Source organism: Equus asinus, chromosome 2 (assembly GCF_041296235.1).
Source record: "Equus asinus isolate D_3611 breed Donkey chromosome 2, EquAss-T2T_v2, whole genome shotgun sequence".
Taxonomy (NCBI): domain Eukaryota; kingdom Metazoa; phylum Chordata; class Mammalia; order Perissodactyla; family Equidae; genus Equus; species Equus asinus.
The window spans coordinates 57,289,876-57,311,672 of NC_091791.1; the positions used below are offsets into that span (position 1 = coordinate 57,289,876).

Genomic DNA, 21,797 nt, shown 5'->3' on the forward strand with positions numbered 1-21,797 from the left:
AGACCTACTGAATCAGAAGCTCTGGGGGTGCAGCCCAGAAATCTGTGTTTTAACAAGCCCTCCAGAGGGTGCTGAGGCTCAGTAAAGTTTAAGAACCACTGGCCTACATTGAAAGAGATAGTCATAACCATGCCTTGATCCTCTCCCAGGCCAATTGACTCTCTGAGCAGTGGTGCCCAAAGCAGTGAGGCTTGTTTGTCTTTTATGCTCTCTGAGTGATTCTAACATGCAGCCAGCATGGTAACCACTGCTAAAACCACAGCTAAAAGCTGATTACAGAGACACGTTTACTCAAAATTAGTTGTCCTAATCAGTGATGTGCTGGCAAATGTTTAACAATGGACGGAGGCGGGGAGGCTCTGATTTGTAGCATTTGCCAATTTCCTCCCACCATGGCCAATTTCAAGCTACTGAACAAAGGTCATTGAACTGGGAATTGGGATGAGATATGCACAATCTCCTCTCTAGAGCCATCGAGAGCTGGCTCCAGTACACACTGCCCGAAATTGTTGTTGCCAAAACTGCTTTCAAAAGTATTTGACACAGTGTCCTAAGTTCATTTTGTTCTGTTTGTCATTAAGTCTTGACATTTTATCTCGACAGTTCAAAATCCCTAAGAAATTCTTTTGTATTCCAGAAACCACAACGAAAAGCATTCTTGTAATTCTGAAACTCTAATTTTCATTCTTACAAATCTTGAAATTGATATTTGTAGCTCAAAAACTAAAAAATATAATAGCCACCATTTATCAATCAGTTATATGTTTTAGGTGATTTATTTATCAATTCTCACAACAACGTTAAGAGATTTTACTTATTTGGAAATTGGGGTCAGAAAAGTCTAGAGATTTCTCAAAGCCGCACAGATAGTGAGTGGCAGAGCCAAGATTAGGACTTAAGTCTGTCTGGAGAACCAATATTCTTGAGCATAATGTTGTATTATCTTAAATTAAGTTGTGGCAGAAGAGAAGATATTTTCAGGTAACCTGAGAGAGTTGATAAATCTACAGAAAGAAAGCTTGAGTATAAACTTGATTTCAGAAATCCTCATAGCAACAAGAAATGAGCAGCAGAGCTTATGACAGGCTATTTATGACAGGCTGTTATTTTGAATTAGATAGATAACTGAGGATTTTAAAACTAGTACACTTTGTAATTAATCTTCCCTTCCTTTATTCTTTCATTGCACTTTGTACCTTTATTATTAAATAGTAAGTCCCATATGTTATCTGTAAATAACCATGGTTATTTGTGTTATATGGATGTATAGTAAGATTTTTGAGCCCTGAATAGCTCATGCTATCTCTGGCATATTTCTATCCCCTACAGTACCTAGCAAAGTCAACACATAGAAGAGTCAATAAAAGTTCATTGAATAATGGAATTGACACCTCGCCATGATGTAATGAATAAGTGGATACAAACAGCTGTTTTAAATCCCTTCTGAAACAAGACAGCATTTAATAAAATGAAAAAAATCTTTTCAAACAAAAAGAGACATTACTCTAAAATTAATTCTTCTAGAATCCTAGATAATCAAAACAATTTGACATTGAATCTCAGACCTCATCATGTTTAAGTTTCGTGACCCTCTATAATCCAATATGCAGCATAGAATGATAAGGGCTAAGATACCATTTGAAGTCTTACTTACAGTAAAAAACTGGTTCTTGATTTTCATTCAATGGGAACTAAGGAGAATAAGAATCCTTCAATACCAAATGATTTCCTGGCCCCTTTTTACCATCCTTATCTTCCTAAGGTTACTTACTTCTCATATACTATTTTTTTCTATTTCCATAACTACAATAAAATATTTCTGTGATATCATCAGCTTAAAATTTACTCAGACTACAGTATAAACCTGTCCTGAACACCATATAGCATTGTCATTATGCTATAGCAGTCACAGAATAGGACCTGCTGAATATGAGATCCATTAAAAATTTAAAGCTTTTGCATTTTCATACCATTGGGAAAGTTAACACCAGCAGACACAATGTTAATTGTATCTGTTTTCGTAAGGATAATCTAACGACGATATTTCTGCTTCTCTTGATTGCTTAATCTTTCATCTATGATGAAATAAAAAGGTTTAACTAATCTTTAATTACATTACTTTGTTCTCTCAGCTTAAACACTCACTTCTAAAGAGGAGGAGAAGAAAGTTACTGTGCCAAGTGGCTAATATTCCTGAATGCTTAGTTTAACTCAAGACAAGAGTTTTCATAGACGAACAAAGGATTGCACAGTCTGTGGCATTTGGCAGCAGTAATGAAAATGGAGATGAGTCTCTATTTTGTGAAGTTACTTTTCCGTATATTGTGTATCAGAAATGTTAATGAAGGGAAAGGAAAAGTTCTTGAACGCCAAGAATTAAGAAAAATCGAGGTTTGGAGAACCTTCTGGTTCAACTGCATTGCTGTTGGTGTTGACTTTCCTGACAGTATGAAAATACAAAACCTTTCATTTTTAATAGATCTCATGTCCAGCAGATCACCTTCTATGTTCCGGAAGCAACCTCTATTTCCGAATAACATAAAATCACAATGGCCTTGAAGCCCTGTGGTCTCATTTGCGCATCTTCCTATGATTACTTATTCAAGTATAAATTCTCCTAAACAGCAAAGTTTGACAGCCCTGAAAACTTTACGCATATATGATTTTTATCATTTTTGTTTTCCATTTTCTTCCTTAAAAAATAGTTAACTGTTGGGGGCTGGCCCTGTGGCCAAGTGGTTAAGTTTGTGCGCTCCGCTGCAGGCGGCCCAGTGTTTCGTTGGTTCGAATCCTGGGCACGGACATGGCACTGCTCATCAAACCACGCTGAGGCAGCGTCCCACATGCCACAACTAGAAGGACCCACAATGAAGAATGTACAACTATGTACTGGGGGGCTTTGGGGAGAAAAAGGAAAAAAATAAAAAATAAATTAAAAAAATGAATCTTTAAAAAAAAATAATTAGCTGTTTTGTCAAGAGAAATTAAACAGACTGTGGGACTGAAGGCAAATCATACGCAGTAATACTTCTGTGGCTCAGGTGCTATAAATGGAGAAAATGCTCCCAGCTTGATCTTTCTCCTTTTAGGAACAGGAAAAGTCTAAGGCAATGTTTATAATTAAGGTGACCATATAATCTCTTATTCAAACCACAACATTTTTGAGAGTGAAAGAGCACTATTAATAATTATGCCAGGAAAACAGGCATAAACCAGGACTGCCTAGGGTGAATCGGGATGTATGGTCACTTTATCTATAAAGCTTTGTTGTCAGGAAAGGATGAGAAACACCAAGACACATCCAGCTGCCTTGTTAAAGTTCGCTCTGTAATGAGGCAGAGGGAAGAATACAGCACATTCTGGGAGAACTCGAGCCCTTCAGTAATTCACATCAGCGTGTAGCTCAGTGCCTTCCGTCCTGAAGCTGACATACCGTCTGCTTGTCTCAGAACTTTGAGCATTCCCAACAAGAGGAGCATTGTTTCTCTTTCTTTTTTCTAATTTATAAACATTCTGAAATTGGGCTGCTATGTTGTATAACTCCAGGGTCCCAGCACAAAGAATACAATGTGAATGATACCTCTTGGAGTTGTGTGTTGTGGGGCCTTCTCCTTTCTTACTGACGATGAAACAGGCGTAGAAAGAAGGAGAAACAACTCACAAGGTGATTTTGGGTGACTCTGGTTGTGTGTTCTTAATCAGCATAAAGTTATAGACAGCCTGTCTGTACGTTTGCTGAAAGGTGAGGCTGATGGTGACGGGTTTCCCTTCTCTCTCCCCGTTCTCTCTTGTTGCGTGTGCAGCGATTCCAGTCAGTTACAACAGCTTCACAACCAAGTCTTACTGGAACAACAGCAGCTGCAGAACCCACCTCCTTCATCTCCTAAAGAGCTCCCCTTCAACATGAGTGTTTTGAACTCCGTGGCTCCTCCAACAGTGACAATGTCCAGCAAGCAGATGAAGGCCCCTTCACAGACATTCAGCTTGGCCCGGCCAAAGCATTTCTTTCCCTCCATGAGTACCACTGCAGCAGCCGTGTCCCCTTCCAGCTCTCCAGTGTTCACCCTGAGCAGCACTCCTCAAGCCATTCAGAGGACAGTGAGCAAAGAAAGCCTCTTACTTTCTCACCCCTCTGTGCAAACCAAACCTCTAGGAGGGTTTTCTATCCAAAATGAGCCAGCCCCTCCAGGTCCAATAGAACCAGCACAACCGCCACTCACATTTTCCATCTCCAGTGGAAACCAGTTTCAGCCCCGCTGTGTATCCCCAACTCCTGTCTCTCCCACCAGCCGGATTCAGAACCCAGTGGCTTTCCTCAGCTCTGTTCTACCTTCTCTCCCTGCCATCCCACCCACCAATGCCATGGGGCTGCCTAGAAGCGCACCATCTGTGTAAGTGTCACTGAGGGTTCTTGACATAAAAGATGTTACTCAAGAAGGGACATAGCGTAGAATAGCTTGGTCTGGGACAGGACTCTCATTTAGTGTAGTCCTAGACAATCCTCTCTCTTAGACACAAAATGAATATTGGACTCCTTAGGACAAAGGGTACCGATTACTTTAAATAATTTGTAATAATTTAAATATTGAAAACACCTCTACAAACACAGATTCTCTGCAGGGCTCGACTTTTGCACACAAGAAGCCCTCCATTAGTGCCTGATGACTCCTGGTGTCTGGCTGCCATTTCAACCACTCTGATTTTTAGGCCTTTGTACACTGGCCAGTGCTTTTCATGGGTGTGTCAGGTGTGAATTTATTTTACAGGCCATCCCAGGGACTAATGAAGAAAAATACAAAGTCTGCCCAACCAGTGAGTGATGATTACATTCGTGAAGCTAAGAATGCAGTGATTCTAGACTTGGGGAAAAAAATGAATTTCAGTGATGTCAGATCAAACCAGCAGGTAAGATTGTTGGGTTCAGATGGTTTATTGAAATTTCGTTGTAAGGAACATAATTTTGCTTAATTCAGTCCTTGAATGCTCATTGACCTCAGTGAGGTGGACACTGCAGTCTTGGAAGGTAGAGCACAAATTAACCAAGAGTCACGTAGGAAACTCGCCCACATGGATCTTCAGTTCTTGATTACCCCAGTACTTAATTCAGTTTACCTGTCTCCATGCATTTACCCAGAATAGAAAGAAAGAGAGACTAGATAGTCTGTTGTCCGTTCCAGCAATCCTCAGCTCAGTACTGGCAAACACCATCACATCTTTGAGATATTTCAATACCTGGGCCTTGGGATGAGCTAGACTTTAAGGAACTGAGGTTCCAAGCTGTCCTTTATCTGACTCCTTCAATGTAATGAGCTTGGAGGTCTGCTCACCAGTTCCTCTCAATCTTTACGTTAGGTCGAAACATGTGAAATATCTGTTAATATCTGATAATACCGTTTGGTTCAAACTGTACAACTCCTTGCTTACTAATGAGTGTTCACGCTGAAGGAGAAAAAAGAAGTCATATGTGAACATCAAATAAAAGAAAACTATTTTCTTATTTGAGCCAATCACTTTTGCTTTTTCTAAGTTGGTTATTTTTTAAATGCAGATTTATATTTTAATAATCTAACCCTTGGTTGATTTCCCAAGGTGGGAACTAATAAAATCTATTTTGAAACATACCATAAAATTTCAGTGAAAACTATATGCCAAATATTGTGGAACTTTTGACACAAATGACCCCTGGAAACAAGGCTCTAGAATTTCCCAGACCAAATGCTATTTTCCTTTGTTTTTCTAGTGGAGCCGTGGGTATATAGGATTTTACCATTGTGTTATCTTGGGCAATTTTTACTGAATGGATTCTTTCCAAAATGTGCTGCTTAAAACCTTTTTAAAATTGACTTTAAATTATTGAATTGAAGCAGAATATTTAAGCTTGCCATAATTGAGTACACTTTCCATATATTCTCTCACCAAATTACGTATATTTCTGGAAAGCAAATACCAAGGCAACTATTGTTCTCTTCCATCTTCTAGATGGAGAAACTGAGGCATGGCTGTCAAACTGTCAGTGGTAGAACTAGAACTATAGCCCTGGTCTCCAGGACACTTGCACATTTTCCCTGAAACTCTGCAGCCTTTCCCAGTTTTATGACAACACTTACCTTCAAGCCCCATAAATGTTGCTGTAACACAGATTTGTTTTCCTGTAATACTGTCATCACCTTTGTGGTTGTTAATCCTTCTGAGTATCATCACAATCAGAGCTGTGTTCAGCCTATGTCTTTTACAACTCAGACAGGGAGCAATTAGAACCCTGTAAAAATGATACCAGGTTAGCACACAGGCTGTTTGATTTTACTTTTATAGTTACTCTGTAGGTAGAATCCATGCTAATCCATTGCCCCACTCAGGGGAAAGCCAGGTTTTTCTCTTAATCGCCTGAAATGTGACTACATGTAAACATGAGCTTCCACGAGTTGCGCGCCATAAACCCGGTAGAACTCTCTATGAAACCTCCATCATGAGTTAGCTTCAGGGCTAATAGCAGGAACTGGGAGCAGTCTCAAAAATTATCTCAATCCTCTCCATCTGAATATTTGTGACATGCATCACTGTTGTTCTGAGAGTTACTATTCTGAGAATTATGATGCATTGATTACAGAATTGGTCTCAGACAGCAACCTTGTCATGGATAATGAAAGCCAAGCTGCATAAATGCAGTTCAGAAAACTAAGGAGCTGTCTGAGATGGAATGCTTGCCTTAGGTTGGGAGATATTGGTTTTGAGGAATAAAACAATGACCATATTATAATATTGTTTTGTCCATTGCTGCCTTGAGAAATGATAGTGAAATGTCATGAAGAACTGTCTAAAACGTACTATGGCCTGTTGGTGAAGTTAGGAAGAAGCAAATTTGCTTAGAAAAGTGTAAGAACAATAGAAAAGTGGAGAACAATCATAAAAAGCACGTGTATTGATAGCCATCTATACCTGCAGTCTGAGGACACAGGAATCAAAATAATCTATTTTCTCATTTTCGTAATAGCTCCCACATTACAGGGGAAAGTAAATGATTCCTTCTGAAGAGTACGCCTTTGTTTTGCTTTATTTTGCTTTGAAAACTTTTAGGTCCAGAAAGTTGAACTCTTGCCCTATCTTAGTCCTAAGAAAATGAAGAGTAGTAATCATCCTAGAACATTTATATGGTCTAGCATCACCACATTACACTGAGCATGAAAATAAATCAGAAGTCCTTAAACAATGAGTATTACTGACTATAAACCATTTCCTCCCCAGAACTCAAACTTATAAATTATGCTTTAGAAAATGAGTTTTCTTTGATATATCTCCCACTTTGTATTTCCCTGTTGTAATATTTCATTACAACCTTGATCCTCTTACTCGTTTCATATAACATTTTCAATTAGCAATTAACACTTGTTTTTTGATTCTTAAGACTTTGTGAAATATAAAGGTATCATCCCTTCAGATGTTCATATTGACTAAAATTCTTAGCTTTCTAAACTGACAACGAAGTTTCTTTGGGTTCGGGATAAGCCAAGAGAAAGGCAACCGATTTCAACATTTTAGGATGCATCATTTCTTATTTTGAAGAAAATCATTCACCCCCAGTGGATCTTCATTGGACAGCAATAAAATTTAAATGGTTTAGGTTAGCAAGGTGAGTCTGAGAGGTCAAAGGAACCCAGGATCACAGCATGTAATGGAGCCATCATGACCAGCGATTCTAATTCACACGTGACTTTGCACGATCTTCTGCACCCAGTAAATATTTGTTGACTGTTAATTTCTCAATCTACACTCACTCACACACACACACACACACACACACATTTAATGTCCTATTTCAACTTTCCTCCTTGACCTCATTTCTCCGGAAACCTTCCCATCTGTTTATTCTGCTCCTCCTTCCCTTTTTTAAAATGAATGCTTTTTAAAACTGTCTGTGGTTCCAAGATACTGCCATGTACGATGGAGGGGGAAAGAAGTACGTAATTCTTGGTCTGCCTTTTGTTCCTCTAATCCCCTTCTTCTCTCAGCCGCTTAGTCATTTCCTCCATTTAAATCTTACCTCTTTCATCTCTTACCATGAATCCTTTATGAAAATCCTCTCTTGTGGGCAAATAGTCTTGCCATTCATTCCTTTTCTAGTAAGTCTTCCACACAGCCATGGGCCTTACGTTGCACGCCTTGGGTGTGTAGAACCCTGGTTAGGGGAACAGTGATGTCCGCTGGTTAGGGGAACAATGTCGTCTCCCTGGCCACACCCAGGATGCTAGTCACAAGCTAATCCTTGTCATGTAGGTGTTCAGTGAATATTTGCTGAATTAACACACAACTTTGGGATTTACACTATTTACAGATAGGATACTGAAACTTTTGACCAAGTAGAAAAATTTGGATTTGTTGCTTATCTATGGAAAATATCTCATTTGACTATATATCTTCTGATTATACCTAATTATGGATACTGCTTGCTATGGTAGCAATCTATTTTAATCAACTGATTAAAAAGATGAAAACTTTCAAAAAGACACTGAAATTAATCTAAACTCTGGTGTTAACTGAACATTTAAGTGTAAAGTAAATCTGTGTATCTTTTAGCAATTATTTATTCTTAAGGACAAAATTTGGATTTAAAGTATTTTTATGCAACCTCCTTGAAGGTAAAGTCTGTGTTTTATAAAATGTTGTATCCTTCTTGCCTCTCATAGTATTTAGCACATAGTAGGTGCTTACTAAGAATTTGACAACAGAGACAGCGGGCAGGCAATGAAGCCCTGTTCTTTCTATTGAAAGTAGCATGTAATTATTAGATAAATAGTAAAAGAAGACATCCTCTATATATGTTCACCTCCAAGTTTATCTAGGCATCTTTTATCTGCTCTCCAGACTGTGGCTATCCTTGGAACGAAGGAGAACACTTTCTTTAACACATAAGTCTTTCTCGAGTGAACATCGTACTCAGAGTTTTTTGGGACCCCTTTGAGCAGCCTCTTCCAACTGGTTTGATTCTATTTGATTATCTGAGCCCTAAGCCCAGACTCAGAACCTTGAGTAGAGAAAGCCAGCAGTGAGCTGAGGGCAGTGAGTGTTGGATGATGGCCCACATTCTGGAAATCCAGAGCCTTGGAAATGCCATATCTGATTGGGATGTGTCATTACCCTGTGGTTCTCAGAAAAAGGAAAGCACTCTCCAAATTGAAGAAAATTTCTGCAGATGTGTCCTAGAAGTCAAATGTCTCAAGTTGTCACATCATCAGCCTTAAGAGGATTATCTTTAAAGAAAAAAACAGAATGATATTTCCAAGTGGCATAGTCTTCTGAAATATTTTTTTCAGCTTTTCATTTTCTTTCGTAGAGCAACTAAAATTCTATGCAATTCACTTTCACTTAAGGTCTTTAACATAAGCCTGGGAAGTATGGGTCATATGTCATTGATTTGATTGCCATACAGGCCAGATTTGCACACAAAAAATATTCTCTCCTTTGAGCACTGATATCACCTACGGGCAGCTGATGCTGAAACTCCCGCTTTTACTCACAAAGGGAAAAAGGCAAGGGAGAGTGCAGAATGCAGCGTAAACCCAGTTCTGGAAATTCAAAGTGTGCATCCGCTCACAGTGGATCAGTAGTGCAGCCTTTGTGCAGAACAGTGCAGAAAGCACCTCCCAATTTAACTGAAACATATTGCTTGAGTTTGCAAATTCCCTCACAAAGTCTGAGTCCCATCAGTCATAATTTGGAATGACAACCTTGATTTATGTAATAGGGGTAATCATCCTTGGAATAACCAACTCTTAGTTGCAAAGGACTATAAAAAACATAAATTCCTGTTTGGGGGATGGTGTACACTTTGTCAACAACTCAGATGTAAAGATTCAGTGCTTTAGTGACAGGCCATATATCCCTGCCACACAGTTGCATGGTTTCCTTGTTCCTGACATTCAATTTCCCAAATATTTTATGAAATCTTTCATGGAAACTCCTTGATCTACAGTCTTCTTATTTTGTTGTTCACCTGCAATTTATACATTATGTCATATAACTGGTACATTAAACAAATATGTATAAAAAGAATTTTTATTTTTTCTCCCATTAACCATTTATTTATCCAATGGGACTAATTTCTTCTCCTGTTCCTGGCAATCTCGAAACCATTTTGGGGCCAGCCCCAGTCGCCTAGTGGTTAATTTCAGTCTGCTCTGCTTCGGCGGCCCAGGTGCAGTTCCTGGATACAGACCTACACCACTCGTCTGTCAGTGGTCATGCTGTGGGGGCAGCTCACATACAAAAAAGAGGAAGATTGGCAGCAGATGTTAGTTCAAGGCGAATCTTCCTCAGCAAAAAAAGAAAACCACGGCAACATTTTGGCCATTTTTCGTTCATAAAAAGCTCTATGGTTTCCAGCCCTTGTAGTAATCAAGACTCCAATCCTTATTCAAAAATAAAACCCCCCACACGAACACCCCCATTAGCACCCTACACCCCAGGGACTGCTGCAAATGGTGAACCTAAAGCCAGGAAGGGAAGTATGGCCAACTTCTCTCTTTTTTGCTCCCTTCTCCCCCACCTCACTAACTGCTGTTCCTGACTCCTTCCTTTCCCAGCCATGGAGAAATAAAACTGACCCCACACTGGCTTTGTCTTGTATGTGGCCCATGCAGGCATGACAGGAACCATCACAGGTCCTCTGCCCTGACACAATGCAGAAGGAGTACAGGCTACCCAAAGCAGCCTTCAGCTTGCCCACCAGCAAAAAGCTGCCTCGCCCCTCACTCTAGATTTCTTAGGCAGGAGTCAGACACCAACACAATGTGGAAGGACAGCAAGCTCTCCAAATGGGTTTATATAATTTCCCTGGCTAGACACGAGGTGAAAAGCAGGTACCCTGGGGCTGGACGTGGAGGTAGGAGACTCATAGACATTAGCATTTCTCTCCAAAGTCCTCTCGCTGGATCTCCTCTCTCCTGACTTGTATCTCTGATGGAGGTGAGGGATTTAAATCACTTAACGTGTCCTTAAGCACCTGCTTTGAAATATCTGGAAGGTAGTTTGTCTCCTACATCATTTGTTTTCTCATATCTAGTCCATCTTGATGCCTCAATAGAAACTTCCAGTTAAGATCTGGTTACAGAGCCAGCCCTGATGGCCTAGTGGTTAAGTTCAGTGTGCTCTGCTTTGGCGGCCCAGGTTTGGTTCCTGAGTGTGGAACCACACCACTCGTCTGTCAGTAGCCATGCTGTGACAGCAGCTCACAGAGAAGAACCAGAAGAACATACAACTATACACAACTACGTACTGGGGCTTTGGCAGGGTGTGGGGCTCTAGAAAAAGAAGGAAGACTGGCAACAGATGTTAGCTTAGGGCAAATCTTCCCCTGCAAAAAAAAAAAAAAAAAATCTGGTTACAGCTGTATCCTTAGTACCTAGTTATGAACTGTATATTTTAAATAACTCACTGAATTTTCTATTCTCATTACCTCCCAATCTGTAGTACTGGTAAAATAATAAATATATAACTAATATGTATACATTTATGGTGAAACAAAATGTGCATATTTTCATCATATTGTTTCTGTAGTCCCTTTGGCTAAATCAATTCAAACGTTTATAAATTCTGTAAAATCAGGCCCCAACTTGATAAAGTCAAGTTCCTAAAATTAGCTGTTTGGAATACCTAGAGACAATGTGGTATTTATATTCTCAGGCAGGCACTTAAAACCCTTATGAATATCACTCATCACACTCCTGAAGTATAGGTGTAATCAGAGCTCACCACCATGTATAATAACACTTCTTTGGAAAAATTAGTTCATACTTTCAATATAGAATTTCAGGAATTCATCTCCCCCTATAATAACTCCGACAATGTAATTAGAGAGGAATTTACCAGCCCTCACCTGTCATGTAGTAGGAGAAGCTGCAGAGAAAGTTCTTTAGCTTGGAGCAAGGACCCCATTAAAATAGCGGCTAGAGGCGGCATGGAACGGACTGGGAATTGGGAGCCTTAAATGAAACAAGCTGAGAAACCATAGACGGCCAGGACCTCCTGCCACCCTCACGAAAAGTCTGGAGTTCCCTGAACTCTAGGATCTGTGTGCGAGGTCTGAGAACTATGTGAATTATTCTTTATGAATGTAATTTTCAAAGTAATAAAGCTACCATTTAGAACCTACCTCATATGGTAAAGGAATAAAATAACTCTTCGGTTTTACTCCTACACATCCCAAAAAATAAACAAATTTGTAAAAAGGAAAAATAATGCCAATTTGGAAGCATGAATGCAATTCAACAAAGAAGAAAAATTTAAACTGAAAAGACTACAAAATATTTCAAATTTTTGGGATCTTCTGAATATATCTATGGAAAATGTTAGGTTGAATCATATGAAATTGGTTATATTCTACCATTTTTGACCCACAAAAAAATGGCAATTTCGTATAGTCCAACCTAATAGGTGGCTAGTTGGAAGCTCTAATTATTGACTTTGTAAAAATTCTATAATGTAGAAAAGTCTTAGCACTTTTAAACTAAATTAGGTTTCAACTTAGTAGAAGTGAATAATTTGTTACTTTAACTGGTTTCAATTACCTGATTAAAAATTAATAAGCTTAACTGGAGATTAATCATTTTTTCTACCCCAAAAGAGCTGTGGATTTTTTTTGCCTACCCAGTGTGAGACGTGTCTGAGAGGGACAGATTTATGATTGGTTCCAAGAAACTAAAACCAAGAAATTGTTGGTTTCTGTGTTTTCTAAGTTCCAATTCTACACAAATTCAGGTGATAATATGCATAAGACAATAACTAGAAGACATGAGTAATGTGATTTAATAGCTTGAGAACACACCATATGAATCCTGTGTGCTTCCAAATTCCATGTCAGTGGCATTCAGGTACCATTTCCATGGAGCCCACCTAAATTATAAAATTATGGTTCACTAGAGTCACAAGTTTAACCAGAGGTCTCACCCTCACCCCAAGCACTTGGCTCCAGATTCCTTAAAGATGTGGTAGTGTTGGAATAAGTGATTGCCCCCATATCATTCTAGTATTCACTCATTCTTCAGTTAGTCATTGAGTGCCTGCCATGAGTCAGGCATTCAATATTCCACGTATTGTTGATATAGTGGGGAGCAAGATAAAGAAAATCTCAGCCCTTGTGGAGCTAACATTCTAATGTTGAGAAATATTCAATCAATAAACAAACAAGAAAAATACTAGATAGCAACCGGTACTATGTAGAGAATTAGAATGGAGAGTTACTTGAGATGAAGTGGCCTGGGAAGGCTGCTTTGGCGAGATGACGTTTAAGCTTGATAGCATACGGCAGGGAGAGAGAGAGGAATTCGGGCTAAGTACTAGATTTAGGGTTTAACTCGGTACACTCAAAGTGTGGTCTGAGGCCCTGTGGCAGTCTGAAAGCTATCACCTCTCCACCTTGTGATAAGTATAGAAATTGAGAGTAACCATTAAGAAATTTTAATGGATGAATAGTGGCGCCATTTCCTGAGATGAGGGTGAGCAGGGTAGCAGCATCTCTGGGGGACAGACATCAAGTGTGTCGTGTTTGGACCATGCTAAGTTTGAGATGCCTATTGGGCACCCACACCATGATGTAGAGTAAATCGTTGGTATATGACTCCCAAGATGTAGAGTGGACCATTGGGTATATGAGTTCTGGGGAAAGATCAGGCTTGGAGATGTGGATTTGGAGTCATCAGCACACAGAAGGTATCTCAAGCTATGAGACTGGATGAGATCACCTACCTAGGATTAGGAGCTAGCAAAGGAGACTGAAAAGGAGCAGCTAGAGAAAGAGAAGGAAAACCAGTTTGGTGTCATGAAAACCAAGAGAAGAAAATGTTTCAAAAAGAAGACAGTAGCCATCTGTGTCTAATGCTGCTGAGAGGTCAGGTAAAGTAAGAACGGATAAGTGACAACAGGATATGGCAAATTTGGAGACCCTGATAATAGTAATGTTGGTGGAACGGTGAGAACACAAACCTAATTGGAGTATGTTTGTGAGAGAACAGGCAACAAGGCAATGATCCCATAACAAGAGAAAATTATTTGAAATAGTTTAGTTGTGAGGGGAGCAGAGAGATGCAATGGAGGTGAATGTGAGGTCAAGGGAGATCTGTTCAAGACAGGCTCCCCTCAAGCATGCAGATGGGAATGTCCGGTAGAGACCGGAAGTTGGTGATGCAGGCATGCATCAGAATGCAGTTCAGAGTAGCTTTGCCAAGATACCATATGGGCGGTTCTACATATTGAAATGGACATGAATAATAGTTATGGAAATTACATTCCATCTTCATTCCATTCCCTACAGGATTCTACTGGGGCTCCATGCTCAAGGTGAGGAATCAGGATTCACTAAGGCAGTTTGGGATTATAGTAGAGACACTGAAATCACCTTTAGTGCTCCATGGTGAGGAACTGGAAATGGAACATGCCTGGTTTATTTGAGTTTTGTGATATAAATCTAACATCTGAGTCTTAAAAATGAGTTGCATCCTCAAGTTATACTGATAGACAACTTCTTCCTCACCTATAAAAATTGAAATTGAAACATGTTTGCCATTTTGACAGGAGTACAAAATTTCAAGCTTTGAGCAGAGGCTGATGAATGAAATAGAGTTTCGTTTGGAACGTACCCCTGTTGATGAATCAGATGATGAAATCCAACATGACGAGATCCCCACGGGCAAGTGTATTGCTCCCATCTTTGACAAAAGACTCAAGCACTTCCGTGTCACAGAAGGCTCTCCAGTCACATTCACCTGCAAAATTGTTGGGATACCTGTTCCAAAGGTAGGGGAAGATGACTAGCCAGCTGGCCGACCAACTGTGCAGGACTGTAGACAGCACCTTCAGGAAAGTCTTATCAGACCCTAGTGAAGCATCTACAGAGAGAATGAAAACCAATAACAGAAAATTGACAAAGCCCAGATAATTTAACTGAAAAAAGAGACACTCAGGAATAGGATTGTTAAATAGTCAGGCCAGAAATAAATCAGACTTATGGGTGTTAGAATTTTAATAAAAGCTTAAAATAAACTTCTTAGTCATGATCTTCTATTTTGGGCTATTGATTCTGTCAGCCATCAAACTCACCAAATTGATATTTTTGTTCCTATTTAACATCTATTGAATATTCACACAGTTCCTGTTGTTGTACAAAGTGAACTATATTTGTATCATTACTCTTAGGTTGGTAAATGCTGAAAATGTCATGTCATTATCACTGGCTGCTGAAAAATCTTATGAGTCACCAGATTTTCTGGCAGTCAGCTGAGAGAAGGATTGATAGTGCGGCTGCGGCAGAGAATCTCTCCACTCTGCTCTCACAAACGTTAGCCGTGGCGTTATCACGTATAGTTAGGTAACCAGGAAATGTAGAGGACGGCAGCTGCAGCCAGTACTTTCTCTCCTCCTGTCTTTGAGAAATCTCCTTGATACATGCAGAACTTAATCTGGAAAATATATTTATTTAAATTTTAGCCAGATGAGAAATTTAGTTGAGTGAATCCTGGCTTCATTCCACTTGGTATAATAAACCAAACTACCTTTTCAAGCAAGGTGGGCTATTCTAGGACCTGAGACTCTGTGACTACAGAAGACTTAAGCTTGTAAACAGGATGAAGGGAAAAGATTCAGCTCTTGGTTTTCATTATTTTGGCTTTGAAGACATGTCTGGTCCTTAGGGTGGTTTTTTAAGTAATTATGAAGTACAATAAAAATAGGCAAAAGCTTTATCTCGATCCTAAATTTTGTAGAATTTTTGACTTAAACATTGTATGTGTACAAGCGGAGGAGCATATTATACTGCCATTTTTATCACTTTTTTCTAAGTACTTTATAAGGGATGGGTCACCTGTAGAGATGGCAATCAGCCCTTGCCTCACTTTACTCCCTACTTCATTTCCCTCTAAAGATAGACAGAACAGTGTATATTCCCTTGATCATCTTTCATTTCAGGTTTACTGGTTCAAAGATGGGAAGCAGATTTCAAAGAGAAATGGGCATTGCAAAATGAGGCGAGAAGAAGATGGGACATGTTCTCTGCACATTGAATCTACCACCAGCGATGACGATGGCAACTACACCATCATGGCTGCCAACCCCCAGGTGGAGACACAGGGCTCTGCGCTGTGCTGCACTCGGAGGAAGGAGCAGTAGATGTTGTGAATGAGACCTTGAGAAGTGCGAGTTACTAAGGATTGCTGAGGAAAATGAATGAGAAGCATTGTGATTGTGTGTAGTGAGAGCACAGTATCACAGCTTAAAAGATCAGTTAGACACTGATGGATCTCTCAAATCTTCAGCCTTTGTCAAAGGACATTAGTAGTATTTCTTCCTTATGTCCCAGATCTCTTGGGCTAAATCTTGTGTTTATCAATTCATTGACTTTCTTGAAAAGTCAATAAGTCATTCTATCAAAGAATGATTTCTTATTTTTGTTCTTTTGAGAATAAGCAAATTACTTTATAAAGGCTTGTGACTATCCCTCAAACTCATATGGTCCTTTTTTTTTGTTGGTAAAAATTAGAAAGTCATAATCTTTTACTTTGCTTTTCTGAATGAGATCAAGACTTAAAATTCCCCTAAAAGATATGGCAGAATAAAATATCTTCCACTACTGTTAAATAGGAAGTACAAAACCATAATTTCTAATCTCGCCCACTCTTCCTATTAAAATGTTTGTTAGTTTTGAAGATAATCTCTATTGAGTAAAGTATAAAAATAGTTGGCCATGATCTCTGCATGTGGCTGCAGATAAGGTTAAGTTCACAATAATTCAAATTTTTTTACATTTGTGCTCTGTTCTTTTCTCAGCTTAAAAATGAAAGTCATCACAATATTCTTAAAAATCCTTCCCCCTGGAATACTAACAGTTATTTAAGAAGTCACATTATATTGTTTTCATCCCCTGATCCAAAGAAAAACTCATAATAGTTAGCCAAAAGCTTCATAATGTTCAAGTCCAGAAAAATTTATATAAATTGAAAAAATGTGGAATTCTTATTGAATCTCATTCCTTTTCTGTTTTTTCAGGGGAGAATCAGCTGTTCTGGCCACTTGATGGTACAAGGTTTGCCCATTCGCAGTCGACTAACATCCGCTGGTCAGTCTCACAGGTAAAGACAATAAGAATCTCCCCCTCTAGTCTCTCCCAAGCATCCATCCCTCACAATGTGCACCGAAGTATTGAGTTCACAGATTGTTGCTTAAGGGTAGCCCTCCCCCTGCAACATCAGCATCACTTGAGAACTTGTGGCAAATACAGAATCCCAAGCCCCACCCCAGACCTTCTGAATCAGAATCTTAATTTAAATCAGAATCAGAATTTTAATAAGATCCCCAGGTGATTCATAAGCACACTGAATTTGGGCAGCACGGATCTACGGCACAATTTTAATGGTTCAAAATTTGCAACCGTCAGTAGCACCTGTGCACATAATATCTAAATTGGACTCTTTGAATTAAATTACCATCTTTTCTTTAATGAAACAGAAGCCATTAACGGTTATGTGTATATAGATCAAATATTTTGGTTGTGGTTGTCTCCAATATAGTAACTGGCTTTCTTCCTCTCTGGTTTTACTAACCACTAAGAAAAAAGAGCCTGGCTTTCTCTTGAGTCTTGTGGTGCCACAAAGCCTTAGCAAAGCATTCCACAGTTGCTGACGTGGATGAATTGAATTTGACTTACCAAAGGAACAAAAATAGAGACCCACGTTTCAGATACAGTATTTCACCATCATTGCAACTATACTTTCATCTTCATTTTGTTGTTTCTTTTTCAAGAGCAGCTGTTACTGTTGGTCGGTTTTAACCAGTTTTAGTTCATGATCATCTCTAACGGTCTGCCATAATTTATTAGCCAGGTTAAATTCTATTACTCACAGACACAGGGATTATCACTGCCTTGTTCTGGGTAATAAACAGGACTTTGCTTTTGGCTCTTCTTTGCGGTTCAGATTGAATACTGATTTATTTGTTTATTTTGAAACTTTTGAACAACTGGTCAACCCAAGATAAGGGGCGCTGAGCCACTTAACCCAGAATGACTTCAGAGAGAAAGAAGCTAAAGCCTGTTTATTGGATTTCAGATCTCACAAGATAATCCTGCAGTGTAGGAGATGCTTACCACTTTGTGTTTTACATCATTATTTATTATTTACTATTTGTATTATTATTTGTTTGGTCTAGCAACCTCCTTTCTCTCCCCCCACAAAAAAATATCTGTTCTCTGGGCCCTATAGCTGTGCCTAAATGCCTACTGTCGTAAGTTTGTAAATTAGTTTCTACGTTTAATTCCTGAACATGCTTGTTGTTATAGAGGAAGGTCCCGAGTGCAAGAAAGAGACAAAGAGCCCCTGCAGGAGCGCTTTTTCCGACCACATTTCCTGCAGGCTCCTGGGGATCTGGTGGCTCACGAGGGGCGCCTCTGTCGGCTGGACTGTAAGGTAGACTCTAGCACCCATCCTTGGCTCCAGATCTGTTCATATTTTATACTGGTTTATTTGTTTGCACTTATTTTTATTTGTTTTATGGTTTGTTTGGTTTGGGTTTTTTTTCAAGGAAAGGAGCACTGGGGAAGGGAGAAAGATCACTTTTTTCCCACAAGGCCCTTTTGGACCACTTAATACCAGACGAAAGGATTTCATGACATTTTTGTGTTTATATCTTAATAAAAATTACATTGGTTCTCTATGAAGTTAACTCTGCACTCGTAAAAGACAACCAGAAAGGTGATACAATTCAGACATTTTCCATATGGAGCCTGGAAAGTCTTTATTACTGTAAAGCCAAAGGTGTGATTTTCACGTCCTTGGAGTGAATTGCTTTGAGGCATAGCCTTTGGAAGAATTACAGTCATGAAAAAATGGCTCCAGGGCAATTTATGAAAACAGAAGCTGGTTTCTCATCCTAATCAGCATCCATCTCCTTTAGCTGTTCTACGTTCCGAGTCTTTGACCAGAAACTAGGTTCAGTTGAGCAGTGTGGATATCTCTCAGCATGAAGAGAAACTTAAGTCACCCCTTCTGCCCCAGACAAAGATGCAGAATGCTAAGGGAAATTTAGACGCAAATTAGTAACAGCTTGAGGTTAAGCATGTATGAGTCCAGTTCTCTAAGTGGTTCTCGTTCTCCCAGTGGCCACCTAAACAATATTCAGGACTGACCGTTACTTCTTCTACCCCAAACCCTAAAAGATACCCATGGGTCCCGTCCCCAGAGGTTCTGATTTAATACAGTCAGTGGGCATTGGGATTGTCAAATACTCCTCCTGTAATTATATACACAGCAAGGTTTGAGAACATTGGCTTAATGTCTGCTTTTTTTTGGCGACCTCTTGCTTATTAGGTATGTAAGCAAATATCATCTCTGAAACTGACACTGCAGGCCTATGTTATCAATCTATTTAGCTTTTTAATTGTCATTTATTCTAATCTAGAATATAATCATGACCTGAATTGGGGTCAAAATACTAAACAGTTTAAATTCAGACCCCTCTTGTCCTGATGCCCCCACAGAGAGGTTTTTTACCACCCCATATTTTCTCTCACTGTCTGTTTGGTGCCAGACAAGGATGAAGAATTCAGCCACCAAATAAATCTTCCTGTCATCAGTCTGTCATTTGCCTCAGCTGTCCTGTTGTTTATTAGGTGAGTGGCTTACCACCCCCAGAGCTGACGTGGCTGCTCAATGGCCAACCTGTGCTACCAGATGCCTCCCACAAGATGCTGGTCAGGGAGACCGGAGTCCACTCTCTGCTCATTGACCCACTCACTCAACGCGATGCAGGGACCTATACATGCGTTGCTACCAACAAAACCGGACAGAATTCCTTCAGTCTGGAGCTCACTGTAGTAGGTGAGGTTTGCTGCTGGGACCCCTAAACATAACCCCCTCCAAAGTTATTGCCCAAGTATGCAGAGCGTCTGAAAGAATTCCTTAGTGCTTTGCCCCACCAAGTCTAACTTCATTTTTCCCTTCCCTGTAGTAAGGGCCATATTTCCTACATTGCTTTCAAAAACAAATTAGTAAGCTAAAAACATAATATGGTACCTTGTGCATATTATGCATGCAATAAGTAGGAGTCATTGTAATTTGTAATAGTTAATTAATCAATTAATCGATTGATTATCACTGACTTCAAGTCATTTGCCCTGCAGTTCATCACCCTTGGAACACACTAAGCTCTGCCCCGACCCCAAGCTTCCACGCCTTTGCATCCGTGATTCCTCTACCTGGAATGGCCTTCTTTGCCTAGCAACCTCCTACTCATCGTCAAAGGCTTAATCCAAAGGTCACCACCAAGGCACAGTGGATCCATCAGGCATCCTCCTCTGTTTCCTTAGCACTTAGAAAAGGAGAGACTTTTAGAGCACTTACGGCCTTCTGTGTAATTGTTTACTCCTTTGCCTCCCTGAGGAAACTATGAGCTTCTAAGGTCAGAGATTCTGACTTGTTCTTCTGTGTATCTCTGGTGTCTGACTCAGTGCCTGGAACACGGAAGGTGCTCAACAAATGTTGAGTTGATAACTAAACTAATGAACCTTCACCTTATAAAATGATGTGAACAAAATGCTGTAATGCCTACCAACAAGGACAGAAGTCACCATCACCTGGGGGCAGTAGTAGAGCCAGAATTAGACTTCTGAATATACGAATTCTAGTGCTAGGCTTTCTCCCATGTGTGGCACCTAAAGGAAATCAGGGTGACCAGCATGCTAATCCTCGCTAGAGGCCAGTGGCTGTTTCCCCCATATATCTTTTTCTTTTTCTCACTCTTAATTTCCTCTTACCAATAGACTAGGAAAAGCTCATTGTGTAAGCATATATTGATTGCCAGCTTTTACTTTTTTCCCACTATTTTAATAAAATATTGACTCTGGATCTCTGAAATATGAGGTATCTTTGCCTTAATTGGTTCTGGCCAGAACAAAAATGCCTGCTTGGGAAGCATAATTCATATTTTTTTAAAAAAATAGTATACTTCTTTCAAATTTTCTGTAGCTATAAACTCTTTTAAAATAAAAAGTTGAGGAAAAATTAATATATCTTCCTCAAAATAAAGTCCTCTAAAAAAGAGAAAGGATACATTCAGTACATAAAATGTATTATTCCTCAAAATTGACTGCTGAGCAATGAAAGAAACTCTTTAAATTCCACACCTACCATTTGCATCCTCTGTGTGGGACCCAGGTCCTTGAGTGTCATCTCTCATAAGACATGCAGACAGTCTCTTCATTTCTTTTTTAATCATTTCTGGAGCTTTTATCAAGCCAGTGATCTTCACTTTGAGGCCTGGGAAGTGTTCTGAAGAGGCGGTAAGGTGGGTGGGGGCCCGCTCCACTAAACTCCAGAACCATAATGAGTCTGAGGCATGAACCCCAAGGCACTTACTAGTCAAAGTAGAACTATTCTTCTCTCATTCAGCCAAAGAGGTGAAGAAAGCGCCGGTTATCCTGGAGAAACTGCAGAACAGCGGGGTTCCCGAAGGGCACCCGGTGAGGCTGGAGTGCCGTGTGATAGGCATGCCACCACCTGTGTTCTACTGGAAGAAAGACAATGAGACCATCCCTTTCACCAGAGAGAGGATCAGGTACAGCCCCCATCCATGTTCAAAGGCACTTCCAAGCTTAGTGGGGCTTCTTGGACCCCCCAACTGAGTCTGTAGCCTTTGGAATCTGCCTTCTTTCATTTAGCATAATGCACTTGAGTTTCATCAATGTTATTGTGTATATCAAGAATCTATTCCTTTTTGTTGTTGAAGGGTAGTCTATTGTATGAATGTCCCACAGTTTTAAAAGC

At 39.7% G+C, this 21,797-nt stretch overlaps 1 protein-coding gene across 3 annotated transcripts in view; it reads left to right on the forward strand.

The window, feature by feature from the left end:
* Window positions 1–21,797, forward strand: part of MYPN (myopalladin) — a 98,064-nt gene that overhangs the window by 66,205 nt on the left and 10,062 nt on the right. For all 3 annotated transcript variants that reach the window (XM_014861828.3, XM_014861825.3, XM_070488782.1), the window contains 8 exons: window positions 3,804–4,391; window positions 4,767–4,905; window positions 14,563–14,784; window positions 15,952–16,101; window positions 17,029–17,111; window positions 18,317–18,443; window positions 19,646–19,853; window positions 21,423–21,588. In XM_014861828.3, the coding sequence (XP_014717314.1) occupies window positions 3,804–4,391; window positions 4,767–4,905; window positions 14,563–14,784; window positions 15,952–16,101; window positions 17,029–17,111; window positions 18,317–18,443; window positions 19,646–19,853; window positions 21,423–21,588 (1,683 nt within the window). The remainder of the gene's footprint in view (window positions 1–3,803; window positions 4,392–4,766; window positions 4,906–14,562; window positions 14,785–15,951; window positions 16,102–17,028; window positions 17,112–18,316; window positions 18,444–19,645; window positions 19,854–21,422; window positions 21,589–21,797) is intronic.